Source organism: Suricata suricatta, chromosome 8 (genome assembly GCF_006229205.1).
Source record: "Suricata suricatta isolate VVHF042 chromosome 8, meerkat_22Aug2017_6uvM2_HiC, whole genome shotgun sequence".
NCBI classification, from domain to species: domain Eukaryota; kingdom Metazoa; phylum Chordata; class Mammalia; order Carnivora; family Herpestidae; genus Suricata; species Suricata suricatta.
The window spans coordinates 47343315-47369648 of record NC_043707.1 but is presented as its reverse complement, the minus strand read 5'-3'; the positions used below and the strand labels follow the sequence as shown (position 1 = coordinate 47369648).

Here is a 26334-nt window from a genome sequence, read left to right as displayed (position 1 = left end):
TGGGTGGCTCAGTTGGTTAAGCGTCCAGCTTCGGCTCAGGTCATGATCTCACAGTTTGTGGGTTTGAGCCCCGCATCGGGCTCTGTGTTGATAGCTAGCTCAGAGCCTGGAGCCTGTTTTGGATTCTGTATCTCCCTCTCTCTCTCTAACCCTCCCCTGCTCACGTTGTCTCTCTCTGTCTCTCAAAAAGAATAAATAAAAAACATTAAAAAAATTTAAATTTTGGGGGTGAGATACTTTGGGACTTGATTGAATTGTCCTCTCAAAACTAGTGTCTACTCAGAATCTCAGAACATGGCCTTATTTAGAAATAGGGTCTTTGCAGATGTAATCAAGTTTACAATAAAGTCATACTGAATTATAGTAAAAACTAATCAAATGACTACTGTTCTTAGAAGAGGGACATTTGGATACAGACAGACATACAGGGAGAACATCATATGAAGACTGAGGCAGAAATTGCCGGGCTGTATCTAGAAGTCAAGGAATGCCAAGAATTACAGAAGCTAGAAAAGGGGCATGGACACATTCTCCCTTAGAGCCTGCAGAAAGAACCAACCATGTCAACATCTTAATTTCAGACTTCTAGCCATCAGAACTGTGAGAGTGTACATTTCTGTTGTTTTCAGCCATCCAGTTTGTCGTAATTTGTTTTGGTAACTCTAGGAAACTATAAGAAACTAAGCAAATACCTTTTTTCTGTTTAACCTTTAGTTCATTAGGGGCACCTGGGTGGCTCAGTCAGTTGAACTGTCAGCACAGAGCCAACTTTGGATCTTCTGTCCCCTTCTCTTACTGTACCTCCTTCACTCATGAGCACTCTCTCAAAAACAAACAAACAAACAAACAAACAAAAAAACTAGTTCACAGATTACAACATGCATTGATGGATCATAATGACTCTCTTTTTGGCTCATAGATGTCAGGTTTTTCCACACAGAATTATTCTTGGGCCCCCAAGAATACTGGTAACACAGGCTTTCCTAAGGGCGCTTCATTGTGGTGTCCAGAATTGTATTTGAAGCTACCAAAAGCCATGTAGTAGGCAGAATTCTGAGATGGCTACCAAGAATCCCACCACCTGGTGGTGTACATGCTGTGTGTAGTCCCCTGCTCTTGAGCATGGGCTAGACCTGTGGATATTAGCAGATACCTCATATCTCCTTTGTTACTGCAGGTATAATTAAGATATCCCATCAGTTGGGTTAATCAAGAGGGAGATTATTCTGGTTGGGGCCTAACCTAGTCAGGTAAGCTCTTAAAAGGGAATCTAGAGGTGGGAGACAAGGGAGATCAGAGTCGTGATCTCCTCTTGGCCTTGAAGTCCTGGGAGTTTTATACTTGTATAGAAATTAATTTTGCCAACAACTATATGAGCTTGGGACAGGATCCAGAGCCTCTGATGAGATGCCTAGTCTATGCTGACACCTTGATTTCAGTCTTATGAGATCATTAGATGGGCACCTAGTTAAACCCTGCATGAACTGCTGACCTGCAGAATTGTAAGAGAAGAAATGGACATTGCTTTAAGGTGGCAAATTTGTGGTCATCTATTATATAGCAGTAAAGAACGAATATAACCATACTCCAAGTTCTGATGCTGGCATTCTCTTGGTCTTATAAGAAAGTTCATATGAATGGGAAGTTCACAGAAAACAGCTAAACCCCTATTCCCTTCTCAAATAGTATTTAAAATAGTTCCTTGACAAAAATGCCAAGAGCTTACCTTTGTCCAGTCATGCCACCAGGAACATAGTCAATTATGCTTGTGCGTACAGTCAACTACACCACAAATCCCTGCATGTGCAAGACATATTCCAATTTCGGAGATGTTAAAATATGAAATAAAAATCAAGCTTAGGATCAATAACATACAGAAATCCACTTCCATCAACTTCTCTTGTATTTTTAGCCTCTACGAAACGTTGAGTGAATTGCAGTTCATTCAGCTCTCAAGTTTCTGCCTCCTCTTTAGCATTCTTTGTGGGTGACAAAAGCATCATCTGCTTTCCATATTAGCAGATGATAGTCCTTAATTCCTACTGAAAGTTGCTGAGACACCTGCAAATGAAATACTAAAAAATGTGCAATATGACTGCTTAATGTGAAATGTATCTAATATAAAGGAGGTGGATGGATAATTAAAATTCAGGAAGTCAGATATTTGCAAGGATTTAAAATATGCACAATTCTAGTATTATACATGTATCTCTTAACAATACATTATGTGGTCACACAATGAAATAGTGTACATCAGTGGGAATAAATGACAGCTATGCACAACAAAATTATCTGAGAAACATGTTCAGTGAAAAAATCAAATCCCTATAGACTGTGTAAAATATAGGAATCAAATGGAACAAAACAAAAAATGTTACTTTAGGGATGCATACATATTTTAGGTCTTTTGCATGTGACAGACTATCAAAAAGAGAGAGTAGGGAGATAGGGAGAATAGGAAAGGAGCTTAAATAATAAATGCAAAGCATGCATAATGTTCTAATTCTTAAGTTAGGTGATGAATTATGTTAGCTTACTTGCATGTTACATACCTTTTTCTGAGTGTCAAATATTAAAACATAAGTGCAAAATTATGTATAAAGTATTGGCAAAATTTATATTTGCACAGTTGCTTTTTAGACTGTGCTTATTTTATCAGTGTTCTTAATTAGAGGCAACTCAGATTAATTTTAACAAAAAGTGATTTTATTAAAAGGCTAATAAGCAATCCTCAGGACCTCTAAGACAGCCAGAAAATCAAAATTAGAGGCTACTGAGCCTCCAATCACTTGAGATAATTGCTTCAGTGAAGATCTCACTGTATGGCAGACATGGCAGCCTACACCATTGACTTTGCTGGCACTGGATACTGGGTGTTGCCACTAAAGCCACTTTGGTTGCTCTTCCATGGAATTGGATATAGTAGCCCGTGTTGTAAGCCTTTACTCAAAAAGAATTCTGCATAGTTCCTGCTGCTTTGTATGCCTAACTTTATTTAAAAGAATTTTTTTTATACTTTATTTTTGAAACAGAGACAGAACACGAGTGGGGGATGGACAGAGAGGGAGACAGAATCTGAAACAGCCTCCAGAACCCAATGCGGGGCTGGAATCTACGAACCATGAGATCATGACCTGAGCCAAAGTTGGACACATAACCAACTGAGCCACCCAGGTGTCTTTGTATGCCTACTTTAAAGTTTAAGTCAGATGTATCTTACTTAGCTGCAAAAGAGACTAGGAAAACATCTATCTGATGCTTAAATTTCTTAGGAGGGAGGAAGGCTGTCTCATTAGGTGAGGGACTCCCTAACAGGATCGGAATGATATGGGCAGCCAGGAAAGAAATGACAGTTGTCTGCCACAGCCCTTCCTCTTGGCTACTCAACATCAATACCTTCAAATTTCACTAAGAATGATTCAGTGTACGGTCAAAGTGGCTAAAATGGAAAAGTCAGGAGACTCCATATGCCGGAGAGAATTTGGAGAAATGGGCACCCTCTTGCACTGTTGGTGGGAATATAAACTGTTGCAGCTACTCTGGAAAACAGTGTGGAGGTTCCTCAAAAAATTAACAATAGAACTCCCCTATGACCCAGCAACAGCACTGCTAGGAATTTACCCAAAGGATACAGGAGTGCTGATGCATAGGAGCACATGTACCTCAATGTTCATAGCAGCACTTTCAACAATAGCCAAATCATGGAAAGAGCCTAAATGTCCATCACCTGACAAATCGATCAAGAAGATGTGGTTTATAGATACAATGGAATACTACATGACAATGAGAAAGAATGAAATCTGGCCATTTGTAGCAACGTGGATGGAACTCGAGGGTATTATGCTAAGTGAAATAAGTCAGGCAGAGAAAGACAGACACCATATGTTTTCACTCATATGTGGAACAGGAGAAACTTAATAAAGGACCACAGAGGAAGGGAAGGGGAAAAAAATAGTTGCGAGGAAGGGAGACAAACCACAAGGGACTCTTGAACACTGAGAACAAACTGAGGGCTGATAGGAGTGGGGGAGAGGGGAGGGGTGGTGATGGGCATGGAGGAGGGCACTTGTTGGAATGAGCACTGGGTGTTATATGGACACCAACTTGACAATAAACTATATTAAAAAAAATAAACTTGCTTGAAAATTTAAAAAAATGTATAAAAATATTTCAGTGTAAAAGGACTTGTCAGACATTGTTAATTGTTTTCTCAATACTTTCTCCTTGCTAATAGAATACTGATTTTATTTGAGGCAGCTAGGTACCCAGCCTCCTTTGAAGATAGAAGTTACCGTTAAAGAGGCAGGCAAATTAAGTGAAGGGGAAATCTGTCTGGAATTTCAGGGAAAGCTTTGCTTTTCTTTATAAAAGAGGATATGCAGAGCTGGCATAGACCGTTTCCCTTTTCCTTCCTGCTTTCAGCATGGACACGGAATCTGGTACAGCACCGACCTTGCAACCACAAGAAGAGAGCACGAAGGATGAAAAATGGTGTGCTAAGGAGGCCAATTTGAAAGACAGAACTGCACTCTTTGTATGTAGGTAAGACCACCGATTAAACATTGTTTGTGTCAGTTGCATGCACACATGGTCTTAGCTGCACCATTCTAGAAAAGAGAGGACAATTGCGTCTCATGAGTTAAGACTCCATTTATTGAATTCATATTTTCTAATATATGGGCTGTGGTGTTTCTTTTGCACTATTAGTAAAAATAGATTTTGCTAATCAAGAACCACTTGAACTCTGACCAGTATTTGGATTGAAACGCATCTTAACTTAGTGGTTAAGAATATGTTTGAGGGTCTCTCTGGGTTGGAATCTTGGCTCCAGTTTAGACAGATGGCATAACCTCCTTGTGCCTGAGTGTGTGTAAAATGCGGTACAGTTGAAATGGAGATGATGAGAACTCAAAAGCACCAAGCTTTCTCCTCCTCATGGCCCCTCCTCTGTATCCTGTACATCCTGGATTTATCACTGCACTATAATTATATGTATACTTGTCTCCTCTACCAAATTGTTCTGCGAAAACAGTGTCGATACCTTTCCCTTTCCTTTTTTCTACTCATAACTCCAAGGGAAGGGAAGTGCCTGGTACCTAGCAGGTTAGACATCCTGAAACTAGTACTGTTAGAAGTTATCTGGAATGATTATAAAATACAAATTCCTGGGTCCCGTTCCTAAATTTCTAGTTCAGGAGTCAGTAAAAAATTTGGGGGAACACTGAAATAGACCCTTCAATGTTTGAATCAAATTATGTGAAAGGTACTAATAGAAGTCAAGGTAAAGGTATTAAGGTAAAACTCGGTAATATTTAAGCATTTTTTAAGATACTTCTAAACTCAGTTTTTATAATTTGATTTGTGATCATATAGTTTTTGATTTCTAAATCATAAGGAAATCTCTAAAACCATTGTATTTATTTGTTTAGTTAGTTGAGAGAGCGAGCGATTGAGCGCGCGCCAGCACAAGCCAGGGAGAGGGGCAGAGGGAGAGAGAAAGCAGGGTCCAAGTTCAGTGTGGAGCCCGATGCAGGACTCGACCCAATGAACCTGGGATCATGACCTGAGCTGGAATCATGATCAACCAGTTGAGCCACGGAGGCACCCTTCTAAAATGATTTTAGAAACAATTTGTAGACGTATACAACTGAATACATTATGCTAATTACAAAATATTTATGAAAAGCCCTGTCTACTTGACAGGTTGCTATATATGTAAAAAATAAAGCTTTTTATTTCCTGATAGACTTATTGCAGAATAAAATTAACTGTTATTCTCAAAATGAAGTTTTTATTAGAAATGATATATTTATATTAACACTAGCCAGAATTTACATTTTGTAGGGCGCGGAGAGCTCTTTACACTCAAAACTTCAAGCTTTTGATTTGCCAGGGCGAAAAGTTAACATATAGGTTTATACCGATATCTAAGATGCAAAGTACTTTATAAACACTTTTAAAGGAGATAAAGAGATACCATGCCATACTTTAATGGGCCATTTGATGACCTTATCATTTTTACTGAAAACCGTCAGTGGGAGCTGACAAATTAGGGGGTACCTGTCTCCTGAGTGGAACTGTGGGACACACAGTAGCATTCAGGACATATACTTCAAGCCAAAAGGCTGGACTAAACTTTTACTTACTCTTGGAAGACAAGATTAAAATGCCTACCTACACTGGAGGTGGTAGTCTTTTTCAAATTCTGTGCAGGACTTTGAATAGAAATTTGACAAATTCTAAAATACCTGATTATTAGAGACCACCACTATAGGCAAAGTCCTTTCAGTATTACTGGGATCAGATGTTTTTAGGAGATCTTCCTTAGGTTTTATGGTTTTAACTGGAGTTCAAAAGTTTACATCACACAAAGTACTAACCAAAAACTCTTTAATACCGTGTCTCTCTTATGCAGTGTGGTGCTTAGTGCTACTGGAAAATATGGACAGGTTTAGGTTTAGTTATTTCAATTATTTTTGGGCAAACCTAATCTGTATAACATGAAGTAATTTGTAAATTTCACATGTGGCTAAACTGAGATGGGAAAATGAGTTGATGAATGAGACTAGTTGACCACTCAGCATTTGAGTCTCAACATTGCTTTGTTGTCTACACAGCATGATGAATGTAGTAACTCTCATTAGGTGATAAAACTGCTTCCTGATGAAAAGTGGATCTAAAAAGAAAGCCAACTACCAGTACTAGTAATGAAAGACATCCAAGTAAGTGACGGTTCTTAACTATAAAATAGAAGCTCTATGTATAGTAAACAGAATGTAGTACATTAAAAACTAGGATGTGAATAAACCTACTATATGCTCTTCAACTGGTAAAACCACCCAAGTTGAAGATTCCCTATGAGGACAATATTGAAAAACTGGCTATTAGTATCAAATAGAATAAATAAAAGCTACCTTTAGGATTTGAACTAAGAGTGTGTGTGTATATGCATATACACAGGACAAATTTCTCAGGATTCTTTGAACAATACAATGACTCTACTATCACTAGAAAAAAGGTGAACTTATTTTCAAGTATGTCTCTTGGGAACTAGCAGTAGTTTCTCTCAAATTAAGAGTAAAGACATCAGGTCATAAAGTGCCAACTCTTAGCACCAGAGAAACTTAAAACTTTATAGGAGGTGAATGACACTATAAATCAGAGAATCTGCTAATCTAGTTCTATCGAAATGTATGACTTTTCTCAAATGGGAAAAAAAAATCTAGGGTTAGGCGAAACATTTAAAAAGCTTATCTCTTAAAAATTTTTTGGAATTGTAATTTACATTCCTATATAAAACATGATTGCTGCCTCCTCATAAAAGGCTCTAAGTTTCAGAGATGTGAAGAAACAAAAAGAAATTGGTAATATAGTTTATATAAATTGAGGTCCCAGAACTGAAAATTAAAAGTAGTCTCTCAGAAAAAGGAATGGTGAAACTCAGTGTGTATTTTCACGAACACACCCAAAACCTGTTTTGTGGACAGCCACTTTGACATCGAATTCTAAACTGCCACATGACACCTTTAATCAACACTAAATCAAGTCTGAGGCAAGACACTAAATGGACAATATTCAAATAGAAAGATAATAACTTCCTTCTTTGACAAACTCCAGCTGTCAGTCAGAAGTTATTTGATGGCTTGGGAAACAGTGGCCATTGAATTTTCCTTCCTGACCTGAAGAGATGCACTGCTGATGGACAATAATTCTCGAAGTTCTTTATTTTCAAGCTGGAAAAAAAAAAGGTATGTTTACTTCAGTATTTTGATTGTTAAGCTGCATCAGAATACATTGTTTTGGGCCAGGAACAAAAAGCATATTATTTTAATTTTAAATGTTTGAAAGAAACAAAGTGAGAATTTCCTAAAGTACTAATTAGTAACCATTTAACATACATTTACTGAGTTATTTCTGTATACCATGTGTTAAGACTACAAAAAACAAAACAAAACAAAAAAACAAAGTCTCCCTCCACCTGAGGCATTCAGTGCTTGTTGTACTTTTTGTGGTTCCCACAAGTTTTACTACCGCTTCTTCTACCTTTTAAATTCCTAATAATATTTTCACTCTGCTCGGTCTTCTCTCCTGGATGCGCTAAAGTTTTGGAAAAAGGAAGAAACGGAAAGAAAACTACTCTTTGGGTCCCCAGCCAGGTACCAGTGGCTTTACATGTGTCATCTCACAACACATGGCGGGCAGGTACTGCCGCCTACATCCATCTGCTCTACAGGATGAAGACACCATGGCTCACCAAAGTGCAAACACTTGTCCAAACTCAGACAGCTTGGGTGTGGTACCTGTGGGGTTTCAATCTGACGCTGGTGTCCTTTCCACTTAAAATATCGAGTAAAATCTGTTCCACATTGCCTGAGGGCTGTTTCTATATTTGAAATAAGTCAGGGATAGTGTGAAGGTTTTTCGATTGTTTTAACTAACTCCTAATTCCTACTTGGGACCTTGTCATCCCTTTGATTTTCAGCTAGGGCAGCTTGCACTCCTCATCGTCATTCTCTCTGCAGGAAATTCTGGAAAACCACAGCATTTTTAGGCTTCATCAAGAGTCTTCATCCATGGTCATTAAATTGTCTACCATATAAACCGCTTCCCTTAGTACTGTGCATCTCTCCTAGCGTGTACAAACCATTTCATATCATACAAGTACTAGTCTTATTCCTTCCAGTAGATTCTGTGCAGGGATCCTATCTTTCTCTCTGATATTTCTCAGAGGGGCCATGATAGCATCTTGTAATAAGCAACATTCAAATCATCTATTGTTATGTGTTTTCTTCATGATTTTATGGGATTCTAGTACCCCCAGGCCTTTTTTTTTTTTTTTTTTTTGGTAAGTTGTTATTATAATACAAATATCACATGAAAACAGCTTTTAAAAAGTCAAGACTGTAAGATTTATAACATAAACAGCATGCCCCTGGCTTTGTTCCCCAAGGGCAAATACTTTTAAAACTTTTATCTATTTCTTTTGGTACTTACTTCGATACTTAATAAAGAAATAATTAATAATTATTATTATGCCTGTACTGCTATTTCTTTTTTATTTGATGTTTATTTTTCAAATAGAGTGTGTGAGTGGGGGAGGGGCAGGGAGAGAGAGGGAGATGCAGAATTGGAAGCAGGCTCCAGGCTTTGAGCTAGCGGTCATCACAGAGCCCGACGCAGGGCTCGAACTCACAAACTATGAGATCGTGACTTGAATCGAAGTCAGATGCTTAACCAACTGAGCCACCCAGGCGCCCCTGGGTACTGCTATTTCTTCATCATCAATTTCAGGCATTATCTATTTGACTTTCTTTTATAGCAGAGGAGGGATTCTAGCTCACATGTAATTTGTCCCTTCTACTCTCTCTACCCTCTCAATATGAAAATATTTAAATTTCTAGCCAATACAAAGTTGGCATTTTCATTATTTACTGCTGATTGCATTTACTTTCTTGGAAAGGATGTAGAAAAGGAGTTTTAATTTTAAATCACGAACACACAGACAATGTCAATACACTGCCCAGGATAGCAATGGCACACCTTCTGGACTCTAAGCGCCTATAATAGCAACAATCTTACCTCTAATTGGGCTAGTTTTTCCTGAATCTTACAAAATTGGTCATCGTCCACCTGAACTGCTTTCCTCATTACTTCTCCCATTTCACAGATTCTGTCAATCTGACTCTCAATTTCCTGTGAAGGTTAAGAAAAGAAAAAGGTGAAAAAGTTTTCTTTTCTACAGATATGAGTTCATGAGAACATGTGCATTATGAGTTTAAAAATTCATTTAATCTATGCTACAGAAGTTACACAGGAGTTTCATCATAATCTGAGTCTGAAGAGGCAAAGCCTTAATAAAGTTATCTTGTGGTAGGCACAAATAATTTGTTTTCAAAAAATTGATTTTACTCTAACCAACCACTGGCCTTTGAACAATATCTCTAAGTGGCTGTTTAACTTAAATATGAGTACTTTTATTGGCAGGAAACTCACCACATTCTAGGGTACCTTATTTTATTGTTGGACATATCTCTTCGCAAGTTTTTCATGTGAGCTAAACTGTCTTTTTTTTTTTAATGTTTATTTTACTTTTGAAAGAGAGTGAGGTGCAGAAAGAGAAGGGGCAAGACCCAAAGTGGGGTCCGCGCTGCTAGCACAGAGTCCGATGCAGGGCTGAAACCCATGAACCGTGACATCATGACTTGAACTAAAGTCGGATGCTAAACCAACTGAGCCACCCAGGCACTGCAAGCTAAACTATCTCTTCTAAGGTTCAAACTTTTCCTCCAAGTAACAGAAAACAGTTTATCTTTCTCTTCTAGATGAGAGCTATTCACATATTTAAAATATTTCGGCTCCCTAAGACTTTTGTTAAGTCAGTAAAATTCTTTCAAAGCAAGCAACTTATCTTTCATAAATTCCATGGAGCAAATAGGTGCCAGTCTTTTCATCCAAGTTTAAATGACATAGTACACGTGAATGTACAATGACAACTATGAAGGACTCTACAAACGTAAGCACAATTACTAGGTCTCCCAAATTAAATCATAAGCAAGCAAAATGCAGAAGCTATGCCACGTATTTTTTTTAAACCATATTTCTCTCTAACAACATAGTATGATGCTATGTAGTTCAGTTTAATAAAGGTTTACTGCCTGCCTGCTATGTGCCAGATACTATGTTAGGGATAAAAAAAAATTCATGCTCCTTACAATCAAGGAGCTTATAGTTTAGTGAAAGTACAATAATAACCAACCAAGTATTGGGGCGCCTGGATGGCTCAGTTGGTTGAGTGTCCGACATCCGCTCAGGTGACGATTTTGCAGTTTGTGAGTTAGAGCCCATGTCGGGCTCTGTGCTGACAGCTCAGAGCCTGGAGCCTGCTTCAGATTCTGTGTCTCCCTCTCTCTCTGTCCTTCCCCTGCTCACTTTCTGTCTCTCTCAAAAGTAAATAAAACATTAAAAAAATTTTAATAATCAACCAAATATTTACTGAGCACCTTCAGCTCTACCTGGCATTATGTTTGGTTGTGGAACTAAGCATCCATTAATCTTGAAAAGAGATCTTGGTGAGGAAGGGAGGAACCTTAGTCCCACTCAACGAAAGGCACCGAACAGCCCCTTACCCCCTTCTTTCAATTCATATCCTTACACAGGTACAGAAAAATCAAAGTGGATGTGATAAACGTGAAAGGAAAACAAGATGACTTTTCTTCAAAAACAAGCAAACAATTTAAGATGATTCAAGATTTCAGTCCTGTTCATTTAGAACTTATTCATCAGTTTCTTACTGCAGAGTGAGACTGGTGAGCTTTCAGGACTGGTTCAGCATCCACGGCCTTCTTAGCAATCATTAATTGTAACATCTGTTTCCGGTACTTGCTCATGATGAGTTCCAAAGCATCCTGGTGTTCCTCCAAGGAAACCCACAGCTCTATCAAAGGAACAAAATAAAATCACTTGGCAGTGATGTCTGAGAAATAACTCTCAAAGCCAAAACTCTTAACGGTTGGAATTTTACGACACTCCATGAGATACGGTGAATGCAAAGTCATAAATCAGTGTTTAAGTCCACAAAACTCAACAGTTAAGGTCTATCTGAAAAATAACTTTCTAGGCAGAGGCAGCATGGCCTGGTAGAAACAGCATGGGATGTAGAATCAGAAGACACGGTTTTGGTTCAGTTCTGAGTTACCAGCTTACTCTAATCCTATGCAAATCATTTCACCTCTCTGAGCCTATTAACTGCACTGTAATATTAAATACTGGCTTATCTGCCTCAAAATGAAGGTATGAGAATATAATGGGATGATATATGTGAAAGCTCTCTGTAAACATATACAGATAACTTCATACTATCACTAATAACTTACTCATCAAGTCTGAGAATATATACCCGAAGGTTAAAATTCATTTCTTCCACCTTGCACAAAAGCATTTTAAAAAACCTCTTAAATCTTCACTTTAGTGTTTGTCAGTTAATAAAAAATTTAAGCCCTTGAGATAGTAACTCTTTCCTTATGCAAATATCCATATGGGGATACACAAATAAGCCTTGCAATAATTCAACCCTACTAAGCACTCCACTGATAAGCTGCCTATAAATACAAAATCGATGACCTTAAAAAGGGTACTGTAACAAACTTTATTGTTAGTGGGCCAGCACCGGATAACGCTTTTGAAAAGTACTAATCGGGAGATACGTAGAAGATGTGAAGTTAGTTTGGCAAGAAGTTTTGAAACAATACTGGGTATTAGAAAGTTGTTAACTACAGAAAAAAGACCTGACTAACCTCTGTTTTCCTGCTGCAAGTCTCTAATCTGTGTGTTCTCTTGGGACAGCAGAATGTGAGGTTTGAATTTGGACATATCCTTTATATCGGATGCATCTTCTTGATACTAGACAAACAGAGACAGACTAAGCGCGCCGTTAACAGGAGAACAGCCGCGGATGCAACCGAAGAAGCAGAAGTCGGGGCTTCAGGGCAGCGTTCTCCGCCTGCCACCCGCAGAGAGTAGGCAGACCTCTCAGGACGCCTTCCCACCTCCCTTCGCCCTCCACCCCTCCGGTGCACAGAACCTGCGGGCCCGGCCCCCTACCCTCCGCCCGACCTGGTCCGGAAGCGTCGTCCCCGCCTCCCTCATAGCGGCCACCCGCCGGTGCAGCGCAGCGGACTGATCCACCAGCGACTCTGCGGCCGCGTCGTGCTCCCGCAGCCGCTCCAGCAGCGTCTTGGCGTCTGTCAGGATCTTCTCGATGGTGCAGCTCATAGCGGCCAAGGACCACAGCCCCTAGCCCCGAACACCTACACGACCCTTCCCTGAACCTGGCTCAGCATTAGAGACGTCACTTCCGGTAAGTGTAAACGACGCCGCGGCAGCCGCCATATGCGCCTGCGCAGTGGCGGCCCAGTCCGCGGGTGACCCACTTTAACCAGCGGTCGCGGTGCAGCCTCGCCCTGCAGCCCTGCCTGGTGCGGAAGCCTGGCCACGCCCTTGGTTTCTGGCTCCCACGGCTGGGTACTCAAGCTGGCTTATGGTCCGAGTCTCTTTTTTCCCTCGGGGTTTTGATTGATATGGATCGTTCAGTCATTTTTAAAAAATAAATTGGTGCTTGGTTTCTTTTTAAATTAATTCTTGGGGCACCTGGGTGGCTCAATCGGTTGAGTAGCTGACTTCAGAGGAGGTCATGATCTCACATTCGTGGGTTCGAGCCCCGCGTCGAGCTCTGTTCTGACAGCTCAGAGCCTGGAGCCTGCTTTGACTCTTTTTAAATTAATTCTTAAAAATTATGGTAAAATACACATGAAATGTAGCATTTTAACCATTTTTCATGTTTATTTATTTTGAGAGAGAGCTAGAGCAAGTGGCAGAGGGGCAAAGAGACAGGGGGAGAGAGAATCCCAAGCGCAGAGCCCGATGCTGGGCTCGATCCTACCAATGAGAGATCATGACCTGGGCAGATATAGTTAGACACTTAACCCAGTAATCCATTCTAAAATGTAAGCTCTAGTATTATTTAGAGCATTCCCTTCCTTATGCAGCCGTCACTACCATCCATTTCCAGAGCTCTTCAACTTGCAAAATGGAAACTGTGACCCTTAAATATTAACTCCCTATTCTGCAGTCCCTCCAGCCCCTGGTAACCACTAATCTACTTTCTATCTCTATGAATTTGACTGCTTTAGATGCCTTATATACAGTAAGTGGAATCACGCAAATCATATTTGTTTCTTTGTGACTGGCTAATTTCACTTAACGTGTCTTCAAGGTTTATCTATGCACCTCAGAATTTACTTCCTCTTTAAGGCTGAGTGATACTGCATCATATGTACATGCCATATTTTGTCCATCCATTCATCCATTGAGGGACACTTCCACCTTTTGGCCACTGTGAATAGGGGCATTGCTTATCTGTTTGAGTCCCAGCTTTCAATTCTTTTAGGTATTTACTAGTAGTGGAATTGCTGGGTCATATAAAAGCAATTCTACCTTAGATTTTTTGATGAAAGATCATACTGTTTTCCACAGTGGCTGTACCATATTTACATTTTTAGCAACAGTGCGTAAGTATTCCAATTTCTCTACATTCTTGTTCACACTTGTGTTTTCTGTTTTTGCGGGGTTTTTTTGTTTGTTTTATAGGCATCTTCATGGGAAGGAGATGCAGTCATTATTATTTTCTACTTGCCTATGTTTTCCCTTCTAATTAAATTAACAAATAATAAATTTAGCCAAAATGGCAATGACTCTCATACTATTTGTTACATTGGTTTATAAGAGTTTACCTTTTCAAGCTTGTATACCAATCTTTGTTCTTTTTCATTCATTACTTTAATGAATATTTTTGGCGAGCCTTCTTTGTTCCAAGCACTGTTTAGTGTCTAAGAATGCTTCAGATAATGACACAAGGTCTCTGCCCTTAGGGAGTTTATATTCTAATGGGAGAAAGTTCATACTGTTATAAATAATTGAAGTTCATTACAGCATTGGGAGCCTGGTAAAAGAGGCAAGAGCCTCAGAGCAGTAGTGACAGGTTAGAGCAGCAGCGGGGAAAGAACTATGCTTTTTACTTTTGTATTTCAATACATGGCACAATGGAGACATTCAATGATTGTTTGTCAAGAGGGCGATGGAAAACAAGTTCAACAAAAATAGCAAATCAGGACCACTGACTGACAGGAGAAAGAATAATACAGAGCTATAGATATAAAGGGGTTTCATTCATTCATTAAAATAAAGCAAAATACCCTCCATAAATGATCTCTTTCACTTATTTACATTTGACTTCCATTCAGGGATGACCGTTCTCAAATTCATCTCTGTAGCCCTAGTCTTCTCCCTGAACCTAGAATATATATGTTTGGTTGCTTACAGCATATTTGCAGAGGGACAAGGTCAAAACCTGATCTCATTAGTGTTGTTTATATACCTGCTCCTCCCTCTGTTTCAGTAAAGAGCACATTCATATACACATTTGCCCAAAACAGAATCCTGAAAGTTGTCCTTTATCCTTCCTATTTATTCTTTACGCTTAAATAGTTATCAAAGCAGTCTACCTTTTTTATATCGTTAGGACATACTTCCTTCTTCTTCTTCTCACTGCTACTGCATAGTTGGACCATCATCCTTTCTCACCCAGATGCAGCAACAGTCTCCCAACTGGTCTTCTCCCTACCTCAAGTCATCTTCTTCTCTAATAGCTTTCCTCAAGGACACCACAAGCCATGCTGCCCTCTCCATGGTGGCAATTATTCCTCCATGCCCACCCATGTTAGGGCTGAAAACTAGACTGGTCGTTCTAATTCCCCCGTGACACTGCTGAGCAATTACTTGTACTTGGTTGTATAAACCTCTACTTTATTTAAAATTTATTTCATCCTTGGGGTGCCTGGGTGTCTCAGTCAGTTAAGTGTCTGACTTTTGCTCAGGTCATGATCTCGTGGTTTGTGGGTTCAAGCCCCACGTCAGGCTCTGTGCTGACAGTGCAGAGCCTGGAGCCTGCTTCAGATTCTGTGTCTCGCTCTCTCTCTCTCCCTGCCCCTCCTCTGCTCACACTCTGTCTCTCTGTCTCTCAAAAATAAACATAAAAAAATTAGAAAAAATAAAGTTTATATCATCCAGCTGAAGAATCTTCTATCCCTCCTTATTGTTGTCAGTTACTACCTCGGATGGTCTCTTTTATTCATAGAAGATTTGAGGAATTGGCTTACAGTCTTTTTTCTTTTTGATTACTTCATTGGTTTGCTCTCATCTTGGGTGACGTTCATGTCTGTGTGGACAATTAATCTAATGTCTTCCTTGGCCTCCTCATTTTTAGACACGTTGAATTTATTTTGGCCATCCATGACCATGATCATTCACCAAGAATTGTTCCTCGTTGGGAATTTAAACTTTCAGGGGCACCTAAGTGGTTCAGTCGGTTGAACATCTGACACTGGCTTAGGTCATGATCTCATGGTTCCTGAGTTCAAACCTTGCATGGGGCTTCCAGCTGCTGTCAGTGCATAGCCTGCTTTGGACACTCTGTCCCCCTCATTTTCTGCCCCTCGCCCAATCATGCTTGCTCTCACTCTCTCTTGCTCTCTCTCTCTCTCTCTCTCTCCCAAAAAGAAATAAACATTAAAAAAAGGAATCTAAACTTTCATATCTAATGATTTGACTGTAACCTTTCTTTTAATCTGTCTACTTCTTTCAGTCTTTTCTCCCACTACTGACCTTATCCAACTCTTCCATTTCTGAATATGTCCATAATCTCTTTACTTATTGTGGGGAGCTGCCAGAAGAGCTTCCAGAAGAAAGGACACGTGCCTGGACCTGCAAGATCAGCCACCCGCGCTGTGTTATCACTCCCAGCACAGCAAGAGCGGCATTATCACTTCCAGCTGGGGCCTTCTTGTTTACTTCCCAGGCCTTTCTTGTTAGCCTCTCAGGCGGCGTGCTGACGCTGAAGTTTCTGTTTTCCCCCCTTACCTTCACCCTTGTTTCTTAGCAAGTGACTCATGTCAGCTGCCCGCCTCCTACCCTTTATAAGGTGCGCGTGGTCTCTCAATAAACGAGGCTTGATCAGAGATTTGTCTTGCCTCCATTCTCTGTGCTCCCTGCCTTACCCCATTCTCACCCCCTCTCTCAGGACCTGCTTCGACTGACCTGCTGGACGGGACAACCTATCAGATTATTTTCTTATGGTCTAATTCTCGTTCCCTGACTAAACAGGGAGCTTATAATAAACAATAATAATAATACTATAATAATATATATTCTTCATTAATGAATACTTATGAATATTACTTTTGTCTTTTAAGTAGGCTTCACACCATACACAGAGGCTGGGATCCAGACCTGAGCTGAGACCAAGAGTTGGATGCTTAACTGACTGAGCCACCCAGGTGCCTCTGTGCAGTTTTTGAAAAAGCCAAATGCAAACAGTAAACTCCAACCCTTGACCAATATGGGTTAAAAGGGGATACAGAAATAAGGAAAGGTTTTTGTTGCTCTTTCTGCTTTTATGAATAAGTCATGAGCATGCTTGTAGCCTTCATATGGGAAGGATCCAATGGAGGAAGATTTAGAAGAGATTAGGGGGACATTTGAAGGAGAAAGAACCAGGAGAAAAGGGACATGATAACTATTTAACAGATCTTTGCAGAAGGTACTGTCACCACAGTCAGAGCCACCGCTGCTGCCATCCTATCTCAACCTCCTATGCCAAGATCTTGGAGAAGACCTTCAGGTGGCCCCACACCTTAGAACAAAGAATAAAAGATGCCCAGTTTACCCAAAAGCAGCATTCTACCCGAATCCCAGTGATAACAGAACCATAAAAGGCTGAGAAGCAGTGTCCTATCTTGGATAAAACTGAGTTGCTTGCACCTAATCACATCAAAATGAGTGAACTCATCAAAAATAATTAGCAGGCTGTTACAATTCAATGCTCATCAAGTGTTCCTCCTGGTTGTGAACGGACATGGCATGGTGGGTGGATCCATGCCAATTTATGAAGTGTACGATAGTGAGAAGCATGAAAATGGTTTCTGGTAGATGGTATTTGCCCTCAGGAGACATTTGGAATAAAGCTGTTGGTCTAAGATTAGAAAACTGTCTATTTTATTTTTCTCCTTTGTCCTCCATATGGTAAGTTTTGAGCTCTCATACCTATTTTTTTTCATGTTGCTGCTAACTAATGGCTTTCTAGGACATGGTCTTGAAAAACCACAGACTTTCATAATTATGGTAAAAGAAATCTCCATAAGATAAGGAAAAATGTTTAGACTTTTAGAAGTCAGAAAAGCAGATAATCGTTTGTATCATAAAACTTCTTGTAAATGTTAATTCTAATTAAGAGACACCCTGACTTCAGAGATTGTTGCTGTGGTCTGTGAAGATAACCTTCAACATCTGAGAAGTTTGTAATTCTGATTGGTTGTCTTATTTAATAATTTATTGCCTTGCTATTCATACTTAAATTGACATCCCTATTTCCTAAAAGATATGTCCAAGCCCTAACTCCTTGTACCTGTGACTATGACCTTACTTGGAAAGGGATCTTTCCCCAAATGGTATTTCTCCCCTAAAGATATGTCCAAGCCCTAACTCCCTGTACCTGTGACTGTGACCTTACTTGGAAAGGAATTTTGCATTTGTAGTTAAAAAAAAAAATCTCAAGATGAGATCATCCTGGATTAGGGTGAACCCTAAATCCAATGGCAGTTGTCTTTAGAAGTGACAGAAAAGGGGGCACCTGGCTTAGTCAGTAGAGCGTGCGACTCTTGATGTCGGGGTTGTGGGTTTGAGCGTTGAGTGTAGAGATTACTTAAAAGGTAAAATTGTAAAGAGAAGTGACAGAAAAGAAGAAGACATACAGGGTCAAACAGGAGAAGGTGCCACACCTTTAAGCCAGGCTAGCAAATGTGAAAACATTAGCCATAGTTCAGGCTAGTTCTGTTTGCTGCTATTGTTAAACTTCATTTCCTTTCCAGTTCTGGTTCCATCTGACCCTAATTCTTGGCTTCACCTCTTGTTTACAGTTCTGCTCCTGCTCATTAGACTGGCATCAGTAGTTGGTATTCCCTGTTGTACTTTTGGCCTTTCCTCAAGGATGTGGCTGATAGCCACTTTGGTATTTCAAGTCTCAAAATCAAGCTTTGTTTGGGGGTGATGAAAATGCTCTAAAATTAGATTGCCATGATGGTTGCACTAAAAACCACTGAAATGTACACTTACAATGTATGGATTTTATGGTATATGAATAATGAAATTGTGAATAAAACTGTTAAAAAGTCAGGATCACTGGCCAGTGCACAATAAACATAATAGTAGCTTATGTTATTAGAGTATTGACTATTGGCAACAAAATGGTCTGAAGGCTTTATTCATAATTCTTCCCACAACTGTATGAAGTAGGTATTATCATTGTCTCTACTTTTACAGAGAAGGAACATGTAATATTCCCTCTGCCTTATAGCTTATATGTGCCAGAGCCGAGATAAGAATTGGGAGTCTGGCCTTAGGATTAGTACTCTTGGCCACTATGCTATAGTGTGGTGTTTGGTCAGGGTGGGGAGTTAAGTGTGTCTGTTTCTCCTGTTTGAAAAAGGAGGTAAAATTAGGTACTGAGAATGGTAGCGGGGGTGGTCATTGAATGATTAGAATAAAGCACTGAAGTGAATCAGAGGGCGGATCATTTATTTCTTACTACAGAATACGCTACCCCCAAACTTAATGGCTTAAAATAGTAACTTTTGTTCATGAGTCTGCGGACTAGTCCCTGTGGTCTGGGTCAGGCTGGCTGTTTCTGCTTTGTGATTGGCTGGCTGGGTGGGGGCTAGATGGGAAAATATTTAAATTGATTTTCTTAGTCATTTTACATCAGCTGAAGGAGCCATATATAATGTCATCAGTTGAAGCATGGTGGAAGTTCAATTTTCCAGATCTTGCCTAACAGTTACTCTTTTTCGGGGGGGGGGTCGATACCATTTTTTTTAATTAAAATTTTTTTTAAATGTTTATTTACTTTTGAGAGAGAGAGAGAGACAGAGCACGAACAGGAGAGGGGTAGACACAGAATCTGAAGCAGGCTTCAGGCTCTGAGCTGTCAGCACAGAGCCTGATGGGGGACTCGAACCCATGAACTGTGAGATCATGATCTGAGCCAAAGTCGGATGCTTAACTGACTGAGCCACCCAGGCACCCCAACATAACAGTTATTCTTAATTCTGTAGGAGAAAGAGAATACTATGTATTGTATTCTTTAGTAGTTTAAGTATTTCAAGCCCCCAAATCAGGCTTTGTTTGGGAGTGATGAACATGCTCTAAAATTAGATTGTGGTCTGGTTGCACCACTTTGTGAACATACTACAAATAAATTGAGTATTTGGGTTGTAAATAACATGACTGAGACTATTCACTTAGATTATTTCTGTTAGTGTCCTTTTGAGACCTCAGTCTAATCTTTCATTTAGAGACTGTCCTGAAGATATTTTACTCTCCTGTGTTTCAGTTATTGAAGGAACACTCCAGTGTATCTTGGATGATCAAGTCTCCTCTGAAGCTCTATCATCCCATAAAGCAGGAATTCATTTTAGGGTCCGCTCCCTCTGACTCTGTCAGTAAGTAGTGTTAAATGCCTTTATTGCGCTTGACTTTATTGATCTTGCTAAAACTCAGGGGACTATTTCTTTGGCCATTTGGGACTTCTACCTCAAGCCTCTACCTCCAGCTACTCCTTTTTGCCCATTTCTACAGAATTCTCCTTGATGGATAGTTGCATGTCCCAGTAGATGAGAACTAAAATGTAGTCTTATGTTTAGATCATAATACTGTCCTGTTGGACCACTCAACTTAGTTTGTCTGTTCTTCTGATGGTCTTGTATGAGATGGGCCATGTCCACTTCTAGGACAAGCCAAGAAGTTTCAACAGGTTGCTCCTAGGAAGTGAGGACTATGATTTTTATTTCAGGCCTCTTTCTTTTCTGTGGTTACAAGTACATACGTATTGTGGTCACTGTGTGTGTGTGTGTGTGTGTGTGTGTGTGTGTGTGTGTGTGTCTAATTTGTGTAGAGTTGACACACAATGTTACATTAGTTTCTGGTGTACAATATAGTGATTCAACATCTCTATAGATTATGTTATGCTGTGATCAGCGTTTTTCTTTTCTTCTTCTTCTTTTTTTTATTTTATTTTATTTTTAAGTAATCTCTATACCCAACATGGGGCTCAAACTTACAACTCCAAGAGCCATGTGCTCCACGGACTGAACCAGCCAGGCGCTCTTCTGGGATCTGTGTTTTGAGGCGGATAGGCCAGTGTATCTCCTGTCTTCACCTATTCCTTCCTGAACCACTGTATGGGCTTTGGAGTTGAATATAGCTAGATTTTGTCTGGATAAACACCTCCCAGCTGTGTAACCTTGGGAAAGTCATTTAAATTTTCTGAGCCTCAGTTCCCTCATCTATAAAATGAGGATTGCATTAGTACTTTTGTAACATGGTAGGTGTAGAAATTAAAGAGGCAATATATATAAAGAACCAAGTAGAGTGCCTGGTCCATAAAGACACTGTGCTAGTCTGGGATGATTTCAGGGCTAAACAGCACAGAAGACTGAGCTGTGGAACTAGTCAGTTTATTGAGAAATGACTCCTAAGGAAAACAGTCCTACGGCAGAAGTAGAAGAACTGACCCTGGGGCTGGAAGCGCACATCCTGCTGTGATGCTCTTCAGTCATTACTGCAGGCCTTAGCTTACCCTGAACAGTTATCCATCCAGATTCCTGGGGAAGTTTCTTTCCAAAGGAGCTAAATAGCCACTCTGCTCCTTTACGGCAGCTCACCAATTGAAGATTGTCTGATGCTTTGGACAGTTTCAAGTACCAAAATCCACTAAACATGTTTTGTTTCACAACATGGACAGTAAAACACCAAGCAATCCGAACACAAGACTTCTGCCTTCAGCCCAGATGGAGTAATGAGGACCAGTTTCACACTCCTGCCTGTTTTGAACCAACTAAAAAAATTGCACAAAATATATGCAATGATGATTTTCAAGACATTTGATATCAGCCTGTATAGGAGAGTGAACCTGAGAGAAGGGAAACCAGCAAGGGGAGCCTTATGATTGCCCAACTTACCACCTGCAGAGATTACAGAAACTGCACTGGGAAGAGATACACAGGCAGAGCCCAGCCACCTCACTCAGCTGAAGAGAAAGTGCTGGAAGTCTGCAGAGGTAAAGGCATCCCAGAGTTCACAGGGCTGAGTCCTGGAGAGGAGCAGCCCTCAGAGAGACATTGGGAGAAAGAGACAGAGAGAGACAAAGAGTGAGAGAGAGGGAAGGGAAAGGTGAGGGAGAGAGAGGGAGAAACTGGAAGAGGGAGAAGAGGGATGGAGATAGGGGGGAGAGAGAGAGAGAGAGAGAAATAGAGAGCCTGTGAGCCCATTCTGGATATCGGGACAAAGCTAGGACTAGGGTGAGGCAAGAGAGATGCCCAGATCAGACACTTCAAGAAGTACCCATTCTTAGGTTCTTGTTTGAACCTCAGAGTCAGGGCCTTCTCAAATTTTCTGCCCTGGGCATCTTGCTTGCCTTACTCTAGTCCTGGCCCTAGATCTGCAAAATGTACCCTTAAATTCTTCAGCCAAGTACTGATAAGCATGACATGCAAGTGAGGAAATTCCCAGGGGCTAGAGAAAGAACCACCTAAAAGATTAGAGGGAAACTCCTGGGTCAGAGAGGAAGGGCTATTTTTCACACTCTGCAATATCAGTAGACAGAATAGCAGCATTTTTGTCCCTTTCCCCAATCCCCAATTCCCGAGATAATGTAAAGAGGGCCAGATGACATCTGTACATAGACCGTGGTGTGATATGAGAGAACCTGGAACATACGGAAATTAATATTTTAATGAGTAGTAAGCATGTGAGTAGTAAGCATGCTTCCCTTTTGCTCAGGAGGGAGGTGCTATCTTATCCTTGAAGGCTGTTTGCTATACAAACATCTTTGAAAAGACAGTATCAACAAAGGAAATAAGTGTATTGCTTACAAAATGTGCAGATATATAAAAATTTAAAAAAACCAAACAAACCCTGGGAAATTGCATCTCAACAACAACTTGGAATAATTGTATGTATTATTCCAAATATATATTCTTTCCTTTTAGGGGTTGTAAATTCTGGGCACCTCGGTGGCTTGGTTGGTTAAGCGTTAGACTTTGGCTCAGGTCATGATCTCATGGTTCAGTGAGTTTGAGCCCCTCATTGGGCTCTGTGCTGACAGCTGAGAGCCTGCAGCCTGCTTCGAATTCTGTGACTCCCTCTCTCTTTGTCCTTCCCTGGCTTTGGTGCTCTCTCTCTCTCTCTCTCAAAAATAAATAAACATTAAAAGAAAATAAGGAGTTGTAAACTCAAAGACCGGGAGGGGCCAGACAGAAATTGTAAGTGAGTTAATTGAGTTAAGTGTGAATAATAGGGAGGGGAGGGCCCTGGGGTCAAAGTGAATTCAAGAAGCATGTTTCCCCCACCAACCAACCAACCTCCTCTCCTAAAGGCATTCAGATTACAAAATTTTAAAAATACAGTGCTTGCCAGATAAAACTGTGGTCACTCTTCACACTCAAAGATGAGAACAACCTTTCCTTATTCATTTGTGTTTGTGAGCTCCATACAAGAGATTTGGCAAAATATTGACCTACTTATCATTTTAAAGTTGTCTCCTATGACTTTTTACAAAACTCATGAAAATACCTTTATTTTTTAAGAAAGTTAACTAGGAAATAGTAAACACTTTAAGAGATAAGAATGGACTAACTGGAATATTTAATTATATGACTTGATAAATTTGGCTTTAATACTTGACTGAATAAGATACTTTATTTATCCTTAGATTTTAGCCAGTGTATCTAAAAAACTTGGGTGTCTCACAAATATTCCATATATATATTATATGTAAATATATAAAATAGATATTAAATATACACTTAATTTATATTTAAAAGCATAGCCCTTATTTATTTATACTGCTTTGTCTGTTCTAAATTCAGAATATTCCAAGCAGGTGGCCGGTTAGCTCAGTTGGTTAGAGCGTGGCGCTAAATTCAGAATATTCCAATGCGAGTCAAAATATCCAATCTGTAGGGGCTCCTGGGTGGCCCAGTCAGTTGAGTGTTTGACTCTTGGTCTCAGTTCATGATCTCATAGTTCATGGGATCAAACCCCGCATTAGGCTCTGAGCTGACAGCACTGAACCTGCTTGGAATTCTTTCTCTGCTCCTTTGCTTCACTCAGAGCAAATTAAAAAAAAAAAAACCAAACCAATATTGAGGCGCCTTGGTGACTCAGTTAAGCATCCTTCTTCATCTCAGGTCATGATTTCCTGGTTTGTGGGTTCGAGTCCCATGTCAGGCTCTGTGCTAAGAGCTCAAAGCCTGGAGCTTGCTTCAGATTCTTTGTCCCCCTCTGTGTCTGCCCCTCCCTTGCTCACACTCTGTCTCTTGCTCTCAGAAATAAACATTGAAAAAAAAAAAGACCCAATCTCTAATGCCAGGCCTTACTATGAAAGATAAGAAGCAATCTGGGTTAGTGTGCTTTGATTCAGTGTTAAGGGAGACTTTCCCCAAACTAGCATTTTTCATTTATGCTTTTGTTTGATGCTCTGAAAGTATAGCCAGGGAAAATACCATGGTAAGATTTGAGTTGGATGAGGGATATGTATTTCTTTTGTAAAGTGGAATTATTATTATAAACATAGGCTCATTCTTAGACATACCAATTGCAAAAAAGTCTTCTTGAGAATCTAGAAATTGACTTCTCAGAAACATCCTTGAATGTTGTAAGGACACTTTCATGTATTTTCAAGGGTACTGGTATCCTAGTTTATAGAGTGCTGACTAACATTGTGCCCTCAGCAACATCCTTTCCTTTGTGAATAAAATCTTTGGCTGTCTGAACTCTTCAAATCTATTTTCCATCTCACTCCCTTTTTTGAAGATTGACTTTCCCTTGATAATGTTGGTCCCTTTGAACTTTCTCAAGAGGTGGCTGCTAAAGGCAACAAAAGCAAAAATAAACATGTGGGGTACATCAAGTTAAAAAGCTTCTGCACAGCAAAGGAAATCCTCAACAAAATGAAATGGCAACCTGCTGCATGGGAGAAGACATTTGCAAAGTGTATGTCTAATAAGGGGTTAATATCCAAACTATATAAAGGATTTACACAACTTAATACCCCCAAATCAAATAATTTGGTTAAAAAATGGGCAGAGGATAGATATATTTTTCCAAAGAAGACATAGAGATGGCCAGCAGGTACATGAAAAGGTGGTCAGCATCACTCATCATCAGAGAAATGCAAATCAGAACCTTGATGAAACATCACCATCAAGATGACAAGAACTAACAAGTGTTGATGAGGATGTGGAGAAAGGGGAACACTTGGGCTCTGTTGGTGGGAATGAAAATTGATGCAGCCACAGTGGAAAATAATATGGAGGCTCCTCAAAAAATTAAATAGAATTACCATATGATCCAGCAATTCTGCTCCTAGATATTTACATGAAAGAAATGAAAACACTAACTTGAGAAGATATCTGTATCCACATGTTTATTACAGCATTATTTACAATAGCCAAGACATGCAAACAAGTGTCCATCAATGAATCAATAAAAAAATGTGATACAGTGAGAGAGAGAGAGAGAGAGAGAGAGAGAGAGAGAGAGAATTATTCAGCCATGCAAGAGAAGGAAATCCTGCCATTGGTAACAACATGAATGGACCTTGAGGGCACTGTGACAAATGGACTAAGGTGGACAGAGAGAGACACATACCATGTTATCTTAATAATATCTGGAACACAACACAAAACAAAACAGAAAAACAAAACCAGAATAGTTGATACAGAGAATGGATTGGTGGTTGCCAGAGATGGGAGAATGGAGGTGTAGGCACAACGGATCAAGTTGGTTAAAGAGTATAAACTTTGAGTTATAAAATAAATGAATCCTGGAGATGTAATGTACATTGTCATGACTGTAGTTAGTAGTACTGTATTGTGTATTTGAAGGGTGCTAGGAGAATAGATCCTGAAGGTTCTTATCACAAGAAAAAAATTATAACTGCATGGTGATGGATGTTGACTGAATTTGTTGTGGTGATTGATCATTTAGCAATATATATATTGAATCATCATGCTGTGCATCTGAAACTAATAGTGTTATATGTCAATTGTATCTCAATGATTAAAGAAAAAAGAGGTGGCTGGTCTTTCTTGGTCTCCACCTCCCTCGTGTTCTAGGAGATGAGGCATCTAATCCAGTCACTGACCTGACACTTTATTTCTTATTTTTTTATTTGAGTATAGTTGATATACAACGTTACATTAGTTTCAGGTGTATAACATAGAGATTTGACAAGTTTATACATTATGCTATGCTTGCCACAAGTTAGCTGCCATCTGTCACTTTCACTACTACTACAGTATCTTTGACTATATTCCCTGTGCTGTGCCTTGTACTACATGATTTATTCATTCCACAACTAGAAGCCTGTATCTCCCATTCCCCTTCATCCATATATTCATTTTTTATGGTAGTTTTTTTAAGTTTGTTTTTATCTCTACACCCGATGTAGAGCTCAAACTCACAATTCCAAGATCAAGAGTTGCAGGCTCCCCTGACTGAGCCAGCAGGACATCCCTAGAATCTACTTATAAATGGAAACATATGGTATTTGTCCTTCTCAGTCTGTCTTATTTCACTTAGCCTAATACCCTCTAGGTTCATCCATGTGGTCTCAACCGGCACAATCTCATCATTTTCTAATTGCTGCATTATATTCCATAGTGT

At 39.8% G+C, this 26334-nt stretch overlaps 2 protein-coding genes and 1 pseudogene across 2 annotated transcripts in view; 2 read left to right on the top strand and 1 right to left on the bottom strand.

Moving 5' to 3' along the window:
• Positions 1 to 26334, top strand: part of LOC115298732 (bile acid receptor-like) — a 67556-nt gene that overhangs the window by 5539 nt on the left and 35683 nt on the right. Inside the window, exons 3-5 of the mRNA XM_029947804.1 lie at positions 4423 to 4542; positions 6618 to 6722; positions 7618 to 7748. The gene's annotated coding sequence lies outside the window, so the exon portion shown is untranslated. The remainder of the gene's footprint in view (positions 1 to 4422; positions 4543 to 6617; positions 6723 to 7617; positions 7749 to 26334) is intronic.
• Positions 5775 to 12849, bottom strand: SIKE1 (suppressor of IKBKE 1). Its single transcript, XM_029947806.1, has 5 exons — positions 12613 to 12849; positions 12294 to 12399; positions 11292 to 11434; positions 9580 to 9693; positions 5775 to 7733 (listed from the first exon to the last, which is right to left on the bottom strand). Exons 1-5 carry the CDS (start codon positions 12769 to 12771, stop codon positions 7632 to 7634), a joined length of 624 nt encoding a protein of 207 aa, XP_029803666.1. The 5' UTR covers positions 12772 to 12849; the 3' UTR covers positions 5775 to 7631.
• Positions 15982 to 17588, top strand: LOC115297600 (annotated as a pseudogene).